Source organism: Bombus terrestris, chromosome 14, assembly GCF_910591885.1.
Source record: "Bombus terrestris chromosome 14, iyBomTerr1.2, whole genome shotgun sequence".
NCBI lineage: Eukaryota > Metazoa > Arthropoda > Insecta > Hymenoptera > Apidae > Bombus > Bombus terrestris.
The window spans coordinates 10,926,211-10,945,986 of NC_063282.1; the positions used below are offsets into that span (position 1 = coordinate 10,926,211).

A 19,776-nucleotide genomic window follows, 5' to 3' on the forward strand; every position below is an offset into this window, starting at 1 on the left:
TTATATAATACAACGAAATCTCGATTATCCCTTCGTTCTTTGTTTGTTATCCGAATACTCGATCAGCCAAACGTCTTATTTTTTGGAAAACGTATTTTCTCTTACACAATATCACATTCTTTTTCATCACTAAATAATTTATAGCGCAGCATCGATAACCGAAAATGTTTCAATAGATCGGATCATTGCGCGATAAATATATGAAACTGTATTTAAGTTTAAACTAAAAAGTTTCGAAGATCGAGAGATTGAACGTTTTGTTTTCATAAATGAATGTAAAGATATTTAACATGGATCTCGTCGAATAACTTTATTGTTCGAAAATCCATTTGTACTCTTAAATATAATATTTAAATCCGAGATACAAGCTTGATAGAATATCGGGAACTAACAAGTATATTTTGATAATGAGACCAAAATTTATTTTCAGAAACTATCTTTCCATATTTCATCTCCGCTTGCAGTTTGATACATTCCCTCGGAAAAAATTCAATATTGTTATCGGGAAAAAGCGAATCGTATTTTCTGTTGAGATATATTCTTATGATGTACTCTAAAACATAGAGAATACTCTTTAATGTTTTGTAAATCTGTTCGCATAAGATCTATCGTACTCGAGGTTTATACAAAGATTTTGAATACATCATACATCATACATCTATTCGTAATGCCTTTATCGTAATACGAGTGAGGCTTGTTGTGCACAGTCCTTTATCCTCGACTGACGATTCCCTATTGCAGTCAGAACTATTCTACTGACAGTGGTAGTATCTTGACAGTAGTAACAGATCGTATAGGTCAGACGCGGAGCTGGGACAACAAACGTTCATTGACACCTTGATCGGGGATAGCTGAAGGGAGGATTTTGAAATTGTTGCTGATATTTCGATGGAGACTGTTGGAATTATAATTAATTCGCAATTTCGATATGTTGTTTATAATGATGTGCGGTTTCCGAGTTGGTCAGTGGAACGATCGGTTTTAATTTGACGGTTTGTCACGTTGGTTATACTTTCTTGAAACACTTAATATTTTCACAGGAACATACTTCAACTGTATTATGTTTATGGTGGCCAGCAGTGTAGTCAGCACCATTCTTATTTTAAATTATCATCACCGGAACTCTGACACTCATGAAATGTCTGAATGGGTAAGCAAGTTTTTCATCAGATTAATTAGAGTTATAAAGAAACTCTTATTCAACTTTTGAAGATTATAACATCATATTCAGAATATTTCGAGTAACTTAAGTGTTGTTGTGTATGTACAAAGAGTATATACTTCTGATTTCACCGCATATATGACTTCAATTAACCCCTTAACCTACGATTTACGTTCGAGAATTTACGTTTGGTCCGATCATCTACTACGGGCTATGCCCGTAATATTTACGTTTGGCCCGATCATCGTACTATAGGCTATGCCCGTAGTTGTAGGTTAAGGGGTTAACCTGAGTTCATGTGCTTCCAAATACGCTTTAGGTTTACTTCAGTTATTAACTGGATTTACTTCTTCGAGTAGCACTAAGTTTCCACCTTGTACGAGTTTTATTGTCTATTATACCCTGTGGGTTATAAAAATCGCATGAACGGTATTTCCTATTAATTTGCTAATTTGTTAAATATTATTTCACGTATCAAAGCCAATATCTAATTTTAGAATTGAAGCAATATGGGAGTTTAAAAAATCGATAAAAATGTTAAAAGCATACAAGAATAATAGCCAATTATTTCGTATTCTGTATTTCATCAATCATAATTTTATCATTATATTATTTATATTTCAAACTTTCAGGTGAAAGTGGTATTCCTTTATTGGCTGCCTTGTATACTTCGTATGTCACGACCTAGTGATAAAGAAGAGAGGGAGGCACAAAAGTCTCAGAAACCGTCTCCAGTCACCGGTAATTTAGTGACACGAAAAAGCATCGACACAAGTACTGACAACATTTACTATTATCTATATAAATGTTTTTCCGTGTCATATAAACACTGATCTCAGTTACACACTGCTAAATTGCGCACAAAGCACTTCGAACCCGACTTATTTTAGGTTATGTATATAAACATACTTGAAGATATACAAGTACTATCAAGAAAGTAAAACGTTGCCAGAATCCATTTCTTCTTTCTTTTACATTTTTTTCTCTCCCTTAGTAGCTATGTTGTACATATACTACGTTACTACTTTTTTAGAGCAGTTCTAAGCTTCTTTTCTTTAATTTTCTGTTCTTATAAAATCGAAAGAATTCTCAAAGACGACTATTATTCCTCTTCGAAAACTGATTCCCAACGATGTACATACGTTATACTATTGCCATTCCAAGTATTTCCTTGCTAAATTATTTATTTGTTTTTCGTGTACGTATGAAATCGAAAAAATTCTCAGAATTTATTTAAAATAAAATAGTATTTATCGATCAACTCTTCTCTCCCCTTTGTATTCTACCCCCATTTTATGTCTCATTATGGACCGAATGCGATAAAAACTCTAATCAACTATTGCTTTCACTTACTATAACTATTTCTCAAAACAGGTGCTGGCAAGAGTCACGGCGATCTGGAGCTTCGTCAGAGGAGCAGCAAATCCCTCCTAGCGAATGTTCTGGATCTCGAGGACAATGCCCTGGCGTCCCATAATAATCTCCTGAATAACGTGTACAGTACCCCTGGCCCTCACCATCACACGATGGGCCATGGGCACAGTCACATTCACACGACGCCCCATCATCATCATAGCCACGCTGCAACGCCGCATCATCAACACTCAACGCCACTGGCACACTCCTCTTATCCGGGGGCGATTCAGATCGGTCACACGCCGCATCATCATCCACATCCGCCAGATACACCAGGTCCTCAGGTCGAAACAATACTTCAAAACGCGTGTTTCTGTGCCCGAAACGAGCTCATTATGATCCTCAAAGAAATTAAGGTACGTTTCTCAAGAAGTGGTCGTTGTGAGTTAACAGAAACAGTTTCTATCATTCGTATTTTCTCACGTTGAATTAATTTAACCGTATGTTTTTCTTTAAAACAATACTGAATCTATTTTTTCCTTTTATGTTTCATATTTTTATTCCTTAATTTTGATGAAAAATTTTTAGGCTGAGTACGGTATTTATTCCAAGAACAATTTCTTTTCTCAAGTTATTTACGCTTAAAAGTAACAACGCATAGTATAGCGGAATTTAAAACGAATTAGGAAGTCTCTCTTATAGAGTGTATACACTCTTAGTTACTTCAACGTTTACAAACTTGAGCTTCTGCTTTATTTTCAATAGAAAGAAGTGTCGGCCATTAATAATAATGAGGATGACAATTAGCGAGTTCTTGTGAAATATACGCGATGGTGCTTCGGCTAATTACCAAGTGTACACTCATTTTAATTTATCCGTAAGTGGAGAAACTTTCGTGTAAACTCACATGTAGTATGATACCAGAACATGCACCAACGAGATTCGCTGACGAACGTGAAACCATTCTCTGTACTATGACTGTTTGTGCAAGATTATTAAAGCCTGTCTGTTTCTCGAGTTTCAGAACTGACACGGCAAAGTCAAACACTCGAAATCTATCGGTGTTCATAATTATAAATCGAATATTTGATGGAAACTTCAAGTTCGGTCCTGGTTCCACGATAGAGACAATTTTAGACAATTACGTGGTCATTGTGTATTCTGACCAGTTTCGGGAATTCTATTGTACATTTCCATCCTGGAGTTAGAAAGAGATTAAATGGCATTTCTCAAGAAAATGGCCATTGTCGACACTTGACAGAAGTATTTGGCTCAAAAAATCTTTGATGCAATTAATTTTTTAACTTGGTAATTATTATAATGGTAATTGTGGGGATTGTCGTATAATAATCATGGGATTTTCAATTTTTCATGGGGCTAATTATACGCTGAGTAAATAAATTGGTCCCAGAAGAGGATAGTAAGAGGGTTTCGAAGTCACAGAGCGATCACAGTTCAAGAGGGAGTCTATCTGTTAAAGGATAAATTAGGACTTCCGATGCTTATTATCGTGATTTATATTAATGCATTCGACAGAGCAGCAAATGCGCTCGACGTAATTTCAAACGTACACGTGGGATTCTCAATTATATATTAATGTTTCAAGGGACGCGCGCGCAAATGTAAAGAGCGAAAGATACGAGTTTAGGGGTTGATGCACTGGCAACTTACTTTCGTTTTAGATCGCAGCTTCGTCTCTTAAAATATTCATGTATAAACATCTTCTATTTAGTGAGCGATGGTGTTACACGCAAATTCATTTTTATATAATTTATTATCAGTTTCGTATTTATTAATTTACTCTCTACAAAGATACACGTGTTGGACACTAACCGATTAAAACTTTTAGACCGATTTAACGAGTACCATTAAAACTAATTATTGAAAATCTAGATTGATTAAATAAGTGGAACTAGTCGCCAAGCGATAGTAAAAAATACTGATCGTTAATCTGTTTAATCAAAAATATTAATCGGCCACACCGACCCATAACCTGTCTAAGGATCGCAAAGCATATCCATTACAACGACAAATATCCCATTTTCTCTAACACAACCGCTTTCATGAAAATCGTACTTCCTGAAAACGAGCGTCATACATCATACACGGCTCCTTGTTCCAGATAATCACGGATCAACTGAAGAACGAGGAGTTGAACACCAAGGTGACGAACGACTGGAAGTTCGCGGCGATGGTGATCGACAGAATGTGCCTAATCATTTTTACTCTGTTCACCATCATCGCAACCATCACCGTCCTACTGTCGGCGCCGCACATCATCGTCACGTGATTTAGAAAAGTACAGATAGCCGACTACACGTTGGCGGTCGACGAGGATCGTGCGTTGCGCATCGGTGCGGACGGCGAGGAACGCGAACATGACGACGGTGACGACGACGACGATGACGACGACAACGACGACAATGACGATGATGACTACCACGATCTGGTCCATGCTAGGATTACGCGAACAACGTTTACAACGATGTTTCTCCTACGCTTGGTTGTCCAGCTGATTGGAAGTCGAGCCTCAGAGTCATGTGTTACGCCCCGCTTTGGGTGATCCGCACTGTTCATAGGAAGAAAATGATACGAGGACACTAGGCTCTCTGTATTATTTACGATATATATATATATGCATACGTAAAAAGAGATACTTATATGTATACATATATATATCTTTATGTAGTTAATTCGAAGAGGACGCCTTAGAGAGACACGTTGAAAATGCGCCTACATAGGCGCGTTAAAGGAACACTGACACGCGCGCGCGCGCTCACACCTACATGCACACACGATCGCATACAAACATGCCGGCCACGCCGAGGTATGTGCATCTCTGGCATTTGTTGTGCCGCGATAGGGATGGAACGCGAACGATCGCGAGCCTCGAGTTCCCTTCAGTTCGAGCTGACGCAATTTTTTGCGGAAAATTGGATATATGCAACATGCTGACGCTGGACTGACTAGTGAAGCGAAAGTAGTTACATCTTCCACATATTTTTTCTTCGTTGCATAATTTCTATCAAAATCATCCAATTTCAGGTTTATCAAACAAATATATTTAAGTTTTCGAATGTTGGAAATTGTAATTCTCTTCTTAATCGCAGTGTTAATTTTAATCCGATATCTGGTAGCTGGGAAATATTACGTTTTATTCGTTTTCATGGATATTACTTTTCCTTGCATTCTTGCGATAGCGAGAATAGAGAAAAATATCTTTGTTATTGTTGTTCTTATTGTTAAGTTATCTTAAAGTGTCGCTTTTGAGTAAGACAACTTGCTATCTATTTAACCACGTTGTGGAAAGTATTTTATTCTTTGAAAACTATTTCGCTGAAGTGGCGTGACGAATAGTTTGACTAAAATTTTAACGAAAACATTCGGTTTTGAAACACGCTTCAGTAATCGTTGCACGGGATGCAAATAAATCTGCGTACACGCGTGTGAAACACGAACACGCATACACGTACACGCACATATACACGCATACACACGCAAGAGACAGAACATAGAAACAAAGAGCACCGAGAACCGTCGAAGGGTTTAAATTTGTTAAGGAATAAATCGAGTTGACCGGTACGGTCCACGATTACGAAACGTTTTTTCGTTCGATTCTCGTACGACCGTACCAGCCAGAGGATCTCATAAAAAACGAGAGAGAAATAGAGAGAGAGAGGAAAGAGAGATATACAAACAAAAAAGAGAGAAGCTGAAGAAGGGTACACCGCTCCTTTTATTGTGCTTAAAAGAGAGAAGAAGGTAGAGAGAAATAAAAAAAACAGAATGGAAACAGACGAAAAAGAACACACGATTAAGAGCAAAGCGCACACGTTAATATTCTGAAAAACTGAAAAAGCAACAAAAAAAAGCAAAAAAAAGAGAATAATAAGTAAAAATAATAACTACACACAATGAACTGCCAAAATGTTTCAAAACAATGCCAGTGAATTTTATTATCCGTATCACTAGTAAGTAAAATCGACGACAACTTAAATAAAATGGGGGATTTATACTACGATTATAAGATGGCGTGCGACAGCGCGGCGTTTAAAACAAAAGAAAAAAAAATAAAATACTGTTCTTTGTTAGCTCGTAAGAGAAATCCGGCGTAAGCAAGCGGAAACAGTGAGAGAGAAAGAGAGAGAGAGAAAGAAAGAAAGAAAGATAGAAAGAAAGAGAGAGAGAAAGAAAGAAAGAAAGGGAGAGAGAGAGAGAGAGCGAGAGAGAAAGAAAGAAAGAGGGAGAGGGAGGAGAGAGGGAGAGAAAGAGTGACGACGCGGATATATGAATGACTTCAGATGAAATGATGACGATGATAACGATTGACTTAGCGCAGCATCTTTCTTCATTTTCACACGTTTTTTCCCTTCTATCGGCGGACATCGTTTGTTGTTGTCCCTCTGTACACGCTTGTACAAGCGCACACACGGTACATACTCTCTCTCACACACCACCAACACGTACATAGACACTACGCACTCCGTTGCGTTGAATTTCACACACGTTACACACCCGCTCCACAAATGTCTCACACTTACGTTAACACAAGACGGACATGCGTACACAAGCAAAAACTTTTTCAATCTAACGTTCTAGGGAGTCAGGCTTTCGCATCCTCGAGATTCTCGCGTGACTCCCGGCGAACTCGACGTTCGCTATCTAGGTAACGAGGCGTCTATCTATCACAATCGGATCCGAGATTCGCAACGCGATTCAAAGCAACTCGAAGCTGTTAGTGTATATTTACTTTTTTAAGTCGAGTCGCCTTCGAACGATGCGAATCTCGAAGATCCTCGATGGACGAGCGACCGTGTGGTTTCCTTTCGAATATTCCCGAACGCAGTCCGGTTCTGGGTACTTTCCCTTCGTTCTTCGAACCAGCAACCGACTCGATTCTATGCTATTCGACTGTACGCGAAACTGAATATCAAGATCTCGAGCGATCGCACAAGTCTGATTCTTGAATAATCTCTTGCTATTCGACCGCACGCTACTCACCCTAAATGGCCAAACCATTTGCAGTTCGTCTGTGAAAGTACCCACGTCGGATTATCCGTCAACGGGCGCACAGCAGTTCCGATTGATTTTTGCTGTTTGTCGCTGCAAAATGGGATCCCTTTCCTACAAAAGTATATTGCAAGAACTTATGAGAGATCGATAGTTATGAAAAGAGTTGAAAAATTGTTATTCAATGCGTATCGAAATTTACGAATAAATAAGAAAAAATTGTTTTCAAGAACGATTACTCTCGCTGCATTGGTATCCGCATTAATTAGGAATTGCATCGTGCTGAATGATATTTTTTATCGAACGTCGCGCTTCGTTTAGTTTCATAGTGAATATTTGTTTCGACGATAAGGTAACAAAATCATTTCGCCAGGCTTGACGTATTTTCGAATCTACTCGAATCGAAGCTACTGTAGTAGATAAGTTGTAACGTGTACTACACGCGATCGTCGTTCTTCTGGTAGTGTCTCGTCGAATTTTCTGTCGACCACGAGTCGGGAAGCAGGAAACATTTTAGTCAATATATAAGAATGCTCAGTATTTAATACGATATTCCATTTACTATTTTGACTCGTGACCAGACTCGAGATTCGAGACTCGTAGATGCTCGAACGAATCGACGTCGCCGGGAAATAGCATTTCCTTTTCGAGCTGTAAGAGTCACCATATTTTTCGAGCAACGTTAGATTTCATGCTGTACATACTTCGTTAATTTCAATAACTCGACGGTTTTGTTTCACTTCGACTCGTTTCAGGATCAGCTTACATTGGAACAACGTGGTGCCATAGTTTTGTTATATGTGTAACAAACTTTTTTATTTATTACAGTTTAATAAAACCTCGTTACAGTTTGTTTTATGTAATAACAATTTGAATATTCCATGTTTTGTGCAACCTACTTTAAATATTTAAGAATAATTCTCCTAAATGTATTAAGTAATGAATGTTTAAAAGTTAGTTTTATTATTTCCTGAAATTATACAAATCGACGTTATTCCAATGTGATAAAAGTTCAATTAGCGCATTATCTACATTTAACTAACCCGCGCATATACCTAAATTTCCACGATCTCGAGTGATCATCTCGATTAAAAACAATGCATACGAGAAGGATATCTTTAGACGTAGGAAATTAATCCTAACATTCTTCAGTGTTTAATACGAGCACGAAGCACGATACAGAACCAAATCTTAGCTCCCTTAGAACCGAATAATTTATTCCTCTCGCGAAAGAATAAAACTGAAAAAACGAACGCTCAAAAATGCAAAAAATAGAATTAAAAAAACAAAAATAAGCAAACGCAATCTTGTAGACTGTGTTAAATAAACAAAAACTGGAGAAATACTCGACAACTAACATAGACTAACATAGAAGAAGCTTGTCAACGCAACTAGAAGAAAAGAAACATCGGAATCTCGTTAACGGATAGTCTCGCAGGCGGGTTTGTTAAACATATAATAAAACGAAAACAAGAAAAAAAAACTATAGTACGTTTTGGCCATTGGCATTGACGCGACAACCAATCACGTTATCTTTTAAATACTATTATAATGGTTACAAAATAATAATTAAAAAAAAAAAACGTTGTTAACGATGTTAAAGGAACGATTTAAAATGAAAAAAAATAATAGTACGTAGAGGATATAAACTATAATTGATAATGCCTCGATTGGTGGAATAACCATTCTCGATCTTTAAATCAGCTAACTAATTAAACTTATGAATTAAATTTAAAGCACTTAATGGTTCGCGCCGGAAGGTTTTGTTAGAATACAGTACTAAGTAGGGAAGACAAAAAAATATTTAAAAAAAAAAATACGGTTATCTCAAGTGAGTGTCATTAGGGAAGCAAAAGAATCGCGGAAAAGATATTAACAAAGATAGTTCGGCATGCCACAGTGTCGAGTCAAGTAAAAAATGAAACGAAATAAAAAAAAAGGAAAAAGGAAACGTAATAACATTAATACGATGAATTATGCGTTTAAATGTCACGGTTTCAATGACTTCGTTTCGCGATGGAATCTTTTTTGAACGTGTTTCCTTCTTCCCAGCGACAGCTGCAAAATCAAGGATAGCCAATCGCGAAACGAAACGACTCTCCGTGGTTGTTAGTTCTTGGTTCTTTTCCGCAAACACGTTTGCTGTAGTTCAAGTTGGTGGAAAGAGTCGCATGGCGACGATTTATTGTTAAAGCGCGACCGATTCGAGCCCTTCGTTAGCCAATTTGAATTTTCAAGCAACTTTCAAGAAATACCTGCAATGGATGTAACACTATTGATTTTTGGATTATTTGATTCACAAGATGTAAGAGCTTTCAGAAGTAGATAATATTAAACTATGCTTCGAAATATGACAAGCTTATTCCTGTAGCTTCTGTTACGCCATGTAAAAGTATCATGAAGTACGCGAATATGTAATAAGCAAAATCAGAGTTACCATACTATTGTTATTTAATTACAGCAGATAACGATGTCTATCGAAATTTTGATCAACGGGACAATTTCCATGGTGTAATGTGATTGAAGCTGCTATTGGCAAACTGTGAAGGAAGAGCATTATACGTTTTACAATTATAATTATAATTCGTTTCACGAGAGTTAATATCGGTTTATGCGTGGATGTACACCTTTTATAGAATACTGTAAAGTGTCCCATAAAAACCGGTTGCAAATGAAGCAATTAGGTGCACGATATGTGTTCGATAAATTAATGAAATTGGCCTGCGAACGGCTCAGATTTGTTGCATGTCGCGACGGTGGCGTTGAACGACGCTCCCATTTTAATCGTATTTAAACGCGTTAACGTTAAGCGAGCAAACACTAATTGTTAACGGAGAATTAACATCCAGCCTATTGATATTACTTATTATTGATTAGTTCTTACGCGAGCGTGAAAAAAATAATCATAATAATAAAACTATTCGGGAATATAATCGTACAACGCACACGCCGAATTTTTCGCGTGCTACGAAATCTCAGTTGGATTATTCAACGGGTGACTTGTTGTTGCAAAAGAAGGGAGAAAATAATGCATAGAATTGCAGTGAAAGAAGGAGACACAACGCAGCCCGTATTTAAAAGAAGAAGTTCCAACGTTCTAGCGAAGAGAAATAAAATAAAATAAGAAGTAAAGGCGATAAGCTGTTCGATAATTAAGAAATTATATACTCGTTCTGTGAAAAAATTTACTTGTTCTCACATATCGAAGTCAAGTTGGAATTCGAAACAAGTTGCTCACTGAACAAAAAAAAAAAAAAAAAAAATAATGATTTAAAGATATAAATGTTAAACGAGGAAAATAAAAGGTGAGGATGAAAAATAACGAAGAAAAGTATAAACTAAATTCGTTGCTCACGAATGCTCATTTATTGTTTTTATCCAACGCGGTTCCAGTGTTGACGAGATATCGTAAACCAGCCGCTTAGTGAGAATAATTAATGTTCGAGTGTACTACTTTCAACTATCACGCTCAACGTTCAAGCATTTAAGCTGTTCACGAGATTCAGGGTCTTAGAGATTAATTAGACAAAACGGTAGAAAAATTGTCGAGACGTTCGTAAAAACTAAAACAGAAGAAATGGAAACACTAATTCATAAATTACAAGAAAAGGATGAAACAGTGGTAGAAATAAATAAACGCGCAGACACCGGGAAAAGGGAGTGTTCTCTTTCACATTTCGGGGATCTTTTCGTTTGATCGTTTTGTTCCGGGGGAAATAAACGTTACACGTTGTATTTACGTACTACGTAACATGTATCGATGAGAAAAGCATAGAGTATCGATATTAATCTATAATTGAACTAATCAAACCGACGAGCGAAGAAAATAAACGATAAAAATAGGAAAGAGAAAAATGATATTTAAATTCAAGCGGACTGTGACGACCCATTCGTTCTTTTTCTCTTTTTGTAACAATCGTATCGATGATTACGCTGGTGCGATAGGGTGATTTTAATTGCACGTGCTGCAAAAATATTTCCACCTTCTTGAACTCTGTGAAAGAAAACGAGACGCGAGAGCTTCTTTTCGAAAGATTGCTGCGTTTGCTGCGTGATATATTTTTATCACGCAGCAAACGTCGCACGACAGTGACACAAAAGTAGCTTTCTTGTGCGTGATCGAACGATATCACGGCTATAAAACAGAGGCTCGTCGTGCTTTTTGAAAAATCGCTTTCAAAGCGAAATAGAGTCCGATCTAAAGACTCGATCATCGTTTGAAATTCTGACGAGCATTTCTCCGTTCGAAGTAATATTTTCTTTTATCTTTACCTAGCAGCTCGACTACGGGTAACGGTTGCAAGTTTTCTTTGAGCGAAACTTCCGAATTAGAACAAAATTTTTCTTCCAGTTTATTCTCGATCCCCTTTACAAGGAAATTTCTCTTTGCCGAGTTTTTCGATAGAAATTATTCTTCAAAAGTTTTCTCGTAGAGCGAGACGTCAGCTTTTTCATGGAGCGATCGAATTTTCCTTTCAAGAAAAGTTAACAAGCATACCTTGGACGATTTACACGGAATAGAATATTTGACATAGTTGTATTATATTTGAAACGTGATTTTTAAAACAGTGACGCCCTCGAACGTCTAAAAGTAGCAGCCTACCATCGGGACATAATAAGATTTTTGTTTAAAAACGAATCGAGGAGAAAAGACGGAAAAGTAAGCGGAAATAAGGGAGGGAAAGGGTTAAAAGAGGGAAACGGACGAAACGAAGAAGCGGAATTTACAGAAAAATAACGCAACTTGCGCCTTTGATAAAAAAAAAACAAGAATACATATATGTATTAAACTCAGCTTGTCACACGCGGGGTTATCATTATAAACTATTAATCTTATAATAATTAAAATTAGTAATAACGGTAAAATCACGAAGGAGGAGAGAAACAATGATAATATTAATAATAAAATTAGTGCTAATGATATTAATACTGATAACAATAATAATTATAATAAATAAATAATAGCGTAACGGTAACGTATTAATTATTAATTCTCCGCCTGTGCGAAATGTTGAAAATTTTTCTTTCTACGACGTTATTAATCTATGACTAAGGTGACTTCTATGAAGAATCGTTTCCAATAACGAATAAAGAAAAAAAAGGGAAATATTATATGGTTAATAAGAAATTTAAAGAAAATAAAAAAATGCATTATAAAGGTTGGTACGCTATTAGGATCGTAGTAGCGCATATGTACAGGGTGATACGATTAAAATGTATTTGGACATCGATATGGCGTACGATTTTTCGAGTGTTCTATTCGAGTAAATGTGAACGATACTGTTAAAAAAGAAAGAAAGAAATATCTCGAAATAGGAACGAGATCGAGAACGTAGAATCGATTATGAAACGATTAAATTTAGAAAGGGGCTAATGTGTCGATGAAGCTCTTAATCATACGCGATTTTGTACTGGCCATTCAAATAACAAATAACAAAGTATACAGATGATTAAATTTTAGATAAAATCCTGTGCAGTTTCAAGATGAAATTTTATTTTTCAATATAGTTCTATCGAATTATTCTGGATGATGCGAAATTTGAATTTCATGTAGAAAGAATCGATTTATAGATTACTTTGAGATTAAAGAGGGCTCGTAAGAGTTCAGCCTCCTTCCTGTAAGAGTCAAATGTATTCCTCCGTCAACGTTGCCTTAACTCAAAAAATATCCTCGAAAGATTAACCCATTGTCTGAAAGAAACACTCTCTGCTGAACAATGGCTCGATTACCTTCAACGCTCGAAACGTCAGACATCGAACGCAAGATCGTCGACAAGTAGCCCCTTTCGATCGTCCTACGACGTAGAATCCATCATGGAAAATAAAGAAAGAGAAAAAAAAACAAACAAAGAAATAAAGGAAATAAAAATCGAAAGAAAGCAAGATTCATCGACCATGTCAGGTCTTCGAAACTTTCTCCTACACTTTGTAATCTTTTACTCGACTCGTAATTCAATCCAAGCATTTTAAGGAACTTATTAAGGTAACCGGTTAGAAATAAAACAAATAAGATTGCTCACCGAGACACCGTGTCGTTTAAGTGTCACAAAGACAATCCCCTCGGAACTTAAAAGCGAACGACGAAAATTGTTGAGATGTTTGTTGAAAAAAACGAACATTTTTCTTCTCTCTCGATGTATGATATACTACCTCTACTAACACTACGCGAGATATCGATAACTGTTTCTAGGTGAAATTAAATCGATCTTAATCGTTGCGAACGGTATAACACCGATTTACATAGCCAAGATAAAAAGAGAAAAAAATAAAAAACGACTGTAGCCTGACGTAATTTTAACGTGTAAGGTCTATTATACTTATAGCACGTCAAAGTCTTCCGCAGTTAGTCTCCAAACAAGTAGTTACAAGACACACGGAAAAATGAAGACGCAAAAACACACCAGATGAATTTCTTTTCCATATTCTTTCCCCTCCTTTCTCTATCTTTTTTTTTTCACTACTGACGTTCACCCGTTGTTCCTCGTCTTAAAAAGCTCTGGTGATATATGTATATTTGCTGAACGAACGCTTCTCTGATTAACTGTTCGAAGAAACGCAAGTCCCCTTGAACGATTATACGGAGTCCAGGGTTTTATTGATCGGCTGATTGATGTTTAATTATGGGAACTTAGTAGGGAACGTTTCTCTCACGGAAAAGTAGCGATCGTGTCACGTTCCTTGTCTTCAAGCACGAAACTGTGAAAGTACTGTGATCGATGGAGAATCAAAATTGTATTTGTCAAGTTTAAGAGATGCTTGCGTTCATCATGTGATTCGTTTTTGTAGTGGATACTGAGAATAAGGAAAAATGAAAAGTTGAACACGAGAAAGAAACGTGAAAGGAAGAAGAAAGCGAAGAATCAGACTTTATCGAGCCGTTAACGAGACGCGAACGAAGCGCGAGAATTTTTCTTGTAACATAAATTGTGAAATGCGCTTTATTATTGTAGGTCCCTAAACGCTGGAAGGTAGGTAGAAACGCTTAGAAATTACGAGCGCTCGAGCAAAGTTGGAGAAAACATTACGGAATGTTTCAGCGAAGAAAAGTGTGTATATTACGCTTTGTAATTAGTAAACAAATTTTTTCCGACGTTTATCGCGCGTTGCACGAAGACACTCGAAAGATCGACGACCCTTTGTCCCATTTTACTAGATCGCTCTTTATACGCATAAAGTATACAGCAGGTCAGCCGAAATGAAGTATAAACGAAGAACAAGGTTGACGTAATTCGCATAGAAGACGTAATAATTATGAAAACGAGGAGAGAAAATGTATAGTATAGTCTGAGGTTTTCTCATTTCTAGGACTAACGTTGTATTCAACTTGGAATGTAATTAAGCGAAGTATTTATCGAAAGAAGTTTTTTCGTTCCTCGTAAGAGAACGTTTCGTTACGTTACATTAAAATACAAAAACTATTCTTTACAATTTACTGTAACTTGCAAGCAACTTTTCATACATACTTGTACTTTCTTCTGTAAATATAAAGTCCCGTTATTTCTAAACTTGTGTACCATTGCAATTCTCTTTCTGATTCTATTTATTATAACATAAAATCAATGCTTAAGTTATTGGTAAAATCAAATTGTTTACTCGTCACCTGCATTTTTTTTTAACAAAAACGAGTTATATTAATTTAATAACAGTTTGATTTCTGTTACAAATATTCTGTAAGCTTAAGACAAACGCGTGACAAGCAATAAACTGAGCAATAAATACAGTACGAATATAACTTGAAGAAAATACACAAAACAGATACTGTTTTTACTAAAGTTCTGATCAATCAATAGCAAAACGGTCGGTACATTTCAATCTCGAAAATTATTTTAGATTTGGAGCAAAACTTATACTATCAAACGAATAAATTTTTCTTGCCAAAACTTACTACAGGTGGATGAAATCTGATAAAAAATCAGTTTTTCGCCCCACCTCGCCATTTCGGCTGAACTTCGTGTATACGTATGAATGTATACATATATATATGTGTATATATATATATATATATATATATATATATATATATATATATATATATGTAACGCATATACGTACGTATATTCTCTTTAGATACGTATTATGAAGAGATTGAATTAAAACTACGGCGAAAGGTAGCGTGTAAAAAATAAAATCGGCGGAAAAAGACGCGGAGGTAAAAGCTAGAAAAATTGAAATTGTTGCTCGCAAATCAGTCCCCATTGTTATACTCATTGTCAGCAAAACGATAATCTGTGCCGATTTTTCACGGACCTTCCCACGCTCGACATCGTTTGAGGAAAAAAAAACATTAACCCCTTCCCCTACTCTATCGAGTCAGACTCGCGATGAAGATTTTGGCCCAAACATAAATATCGCGAGTCTGACTCGCGACCAGATACTTGGGCTAAACGTAAACATAATAAGCCGAGCTCGCGGACTGTTTTTTTGCTCGTTATCTATTTAGCGTGCGTCGATGTCTATTGCTTGGGTCCGAGTTTCGTCGAACTAAATGGCACGGGAAGGGGTTAAGGACGTTCATCGTCCCGCTGCTTTCTTTTCTACTTTCTGCTCGATTTCTTCTTCCTTCGACGATATGAACCGCGAACGAAGTCGAGACGTGATATTCTCAACGCGCATAAGATATCTGTTATTCCGCACGTATTTTAAACACGAAGAAACATCGAAGAATCGTCGCATAACCCATGGCCACATCCTCTTGCTGAATGGAATCGATTAACTTCGTGCTTTACCACTTAACACGTATTCACACGTGAAATAGCAGACGATAAAAGTCTATACGTTTGACGTGAGCTTGAAGAATTTTTACTTTCAGAGATGTAATTAGAAAACTGACTAAGAACTTACCATTAGATTTGAAATTCGTATAGAATTCATCATGTCCAAGACGAAGTAATTGTTAAAACATTTAAAAGGCGAAACAATTTTCTTTCACGTTCAACTATTTTACATGGGTTCGTAAAATGAATTAGCATAAATATTCGCGTCTACATATAAGGCAACAAGTTAATCGACCTCCATCGAAGCAACGTGATCACATAAGGGGTAAAAAGATCGACGACGATTATGATGCTGATGGGGTGTTAAATGCGTGGAGTGGCGGAGTTTCTTTTCTCACGATTCACTGCCGCGGACTTCATGGCAGTGTGTATTATTCAGAATTAGGATAAACGATTAGCGCGGACACGCAATGTTCAAGTGCCAAATTTTTAGCTATCTCTAGCTCGTAATTTATCGCGCCTGTCGAACCCAGCAGACGCTTAATTAGCGCGCGCGCAAAAGAGAGAGAGAAAGAGAGAAAGAATGTGTGTGTGTGTGTGTGTGTGTGTGTGCGTGTGCGTGCGCGTGTGCGTGCGCGTGTGCGTGCGTGAAAGAAAGAGAGAGAGAGAGAGAATCGAGAGTATTTCACAAAAGAGAGAAATTATTCGCATTGGCGACTGAAGTCGGACGGATTTGTATAGAATAGATCGAGACTGTTTAAGAGATTCGTTGTAAAACGATTAAGGGATTTAGCGATGGAGTTTCGATATGGCGCATGCTTCTGTACGCGAGTCGTGTAATTATGGAATGTGCTACGAATGATTCGAAGGATTTTTGAGTAACTGATATTGAAATGTACCTGTTATTTTTTTTCTATTTTTGCAAAAAGGTAGAAATATTGAATTCACTTGCGATTTTTATTCAATTCAGTTCTGATAATAATGTCTATCGAAAGAAGAAATGTTATGGATACAAAAATATTATTGACGTTATTATCGAGTCGAAAAATTGCCGTGCTATTTTTTAATTTGAGGAAAGTTCAATGATTGCTCGAATATCCTTTCGAACGGTCTTAAAGTTACCATCGAATTTATGTATCTTCCTGAATTATTTTGTTGGAAATTTGACTAGCAAGATAAACGCTCAAAACGTTCATGAATATGTATCATTGTTAAGAAAAAATCAATAATTAACATATTTTTACTGCGTTCAAAAGTTCGACTGAAATTTTTGCAATCTGTCGTGATTTTCCGTGTGCGAGAAGTCGCCGAGCGGTACTCTCGATGTAACGGATGGAGAAAGGAGGAAATTAAAAATAATAATAATATATAAAAGAAAATAAATAAACTTAAAGAAAACGCGTCACAGCCAACTGAATTTAAAATGAATTTTTACAAAGGGACGTTTGTAGTACGGCCGTAAGAAACAACGTGGACGACAAAGGGTTAAAAGTCAACTTTCGAATTAATTTTCGAATAGGTAACTCTCGTTCCCTTCATTTCGAAGAACAACAATAGTCGGCTCAAAAAAATTCTCACACTCTCTCACTACAAAACGATTCACCGTTTGTAAAATCTCCTCTGTTTTCCTTCTTTAAGCGATCAGAAGTCGATAACCGAGTCGAAGAAATGGAAAGAAGAAATCACAAACAAAAAAAACCACAAGCCGATAAGGTTCATGCTTGAAGACAAATACTAGAAAACGAAAGAAAGGAAGGAGGAAAAAGCGGAAAAAAGAAAGATATAAAAAACAAGGATGAATAAGTTCTAAAGTCAAAAAAGAAAAAGGGGAAAATACAAAGAAAAAAAAGGAAGAATTAAATGTGTACTATTAAAAAATATAATCTCTACGCATATTTAAAAAGATACTTGAATGCTAAACGCCAAATATTCGTAATACACACCGAGGGGAACTAAATAAAAGCTAAACTAAATCAATCAATAATCGAGTAACTGAATATTAAACGCTAGCCTGTAATCAATAGAGACTGTAGTAATATTACTTCGAACAGTAAATTATAGGGGTGATTCAAAAGATAGTTTACTAGAAGTTAGGCTCGAATTTTTATCAAGATCATTTTCTCTCTAAACTAACAGAAAAAAAGCTAAATATGTAATTATCTCAGAACAATCTATCAAACTTAACGAAGCCAAAAACGAAACGAAAAGAAAAATATGATAAAGGACCGTAGCTGGGGATGATTGATCTTAATCAAGAATTTAAAATCGAACCGAATATAAGAAGAAAAACGATTCAAGTAAGACCGATGTATAAAAAGCTTGCCGTTGACAAAACAGCGACACAGACCGCTGAGATATGAATGCACGAGATCTATTTCTTCTCTACCTACGCTCTTTTCTTCCCTGATAATATATTTTAACGAAGGATCGTCTCTTTATTGTCCACCGTTACACCAGTCGTCGAAGTCGTTACGAGGTTAATAGAAAAAAAAGAAAAAAGTTTGTGCGAGTCTAACGAAGGATAACACAGAAATAATATTTCGAGCCTGTGAATGCGTGAGAGAGTGAGAAAGTTGGTGAGAAAGGGGGAGAGAATGAGAAATAGAAAAAACCAGAGAATGTATGAGAGAGAGAGAGAATGAGAGAATATGAGAGGGTGAGAAAAAGGGGAGAGAGAAAAAGAGAGAGAGAGAGTAAACAAGAAATAAATGAGAAATAAAATTTGCGTTACCCGTGCAAATATATTATATAGGAGGAAAAAAGAAAACAAAATATTCAAAAAAGGAGAAAGAAAAAGAAAGAGAGAGAGAGAGAAAGGATGAAAACGATACTCCCTTTTCCGTAGACCCTGGTGGGACGATGCAATTGAACCTCGATCTCACTTGACTTTTAATTATGCCTCGACAACAGCCTGGCCTGATAATAGTAAATTCACATTGAAGAACATTAAGTAAGATAATAATAATATTAATAATAATATTAATAATAATAATAATGATATTAATACTAATAATAATAAGAGTAAGAATAATAATAACAATAGTACTAATACTACTAATAATAAAAAAATTTGTTATATTTCTACGCTGGGCTCTTTTTCGAGGCAGAAACGTTGATCGATATGAAAATCCCTGTTAACTGGTGAGCACATAATCGCCGCATTGTAATATTATTAACATTATTACGTTATTATGAAATTGTTGAAATAAATGAAATGAATATAGACGTCTTTCATTTACTTCCTTCTTACATTCTCCATCGATCATTCTTATTTACATCACTATTAGGTGCAATGCATTTTGATTTAGAAAGAAGGTATTCTCGATTCTTTCAATAATTTTTATTTCATTGTAAAAAGAATTACCTATGAACCTATCTCAATATTATGTCTAGTAATAAAAGCCCAATGTTTCGAATCAACATATTCGCGGTGTTTCTCATGCATAATAAAGTACAAAATTTTTCGGCTCAACAATGCGTTTCATATTCTTACCTTTTTCCTTATATATTTATACGTAATACATAAAGATAGAC

At 36.2% G+C, this 19,776-nt stretch overlaps 1 protein-coding gene across 3 annotated transcripts in view; it reads left to right on the top strand.

Moving 5' to 3' along the window:
- LOC100649796 (neuronal acetylcholine receptor subunit alpha-7) overlaps positions 1-19,465 on the top strand; it is a 176,403-nt gene extending 156,938 nt beyond the window's left edge. For 2 of the 3 annotated variants that reach the window (XM_012312542.3, XM_048412151.1), the window contains 4 exons: positions 1,041-1,150; positions 1,795-1,936; positions 2,537-2,934; positions 4,641-19,465. In XM_012312542.3, coding sequence (XP_012167932.1) covers positions 1,041-1,150; positions 1,795-1,936; positions 2,537-2,934; positions 4,641-4,808 — 818 coding nt within the window. In that variant the 3' untranslated portion in view covers positions 4,809-19,465. The remainder of the gene's footprint in view (positions 1-1,040; positions 1,151-1,794; positions 1,937-2,536; positions 2,935-4,640) is intronic. The other variant, XM_003393347.4, reaches the window with a different exon arrangement.
- Positions 19,466-19,776: the final 311 nt, after the last annotated feature.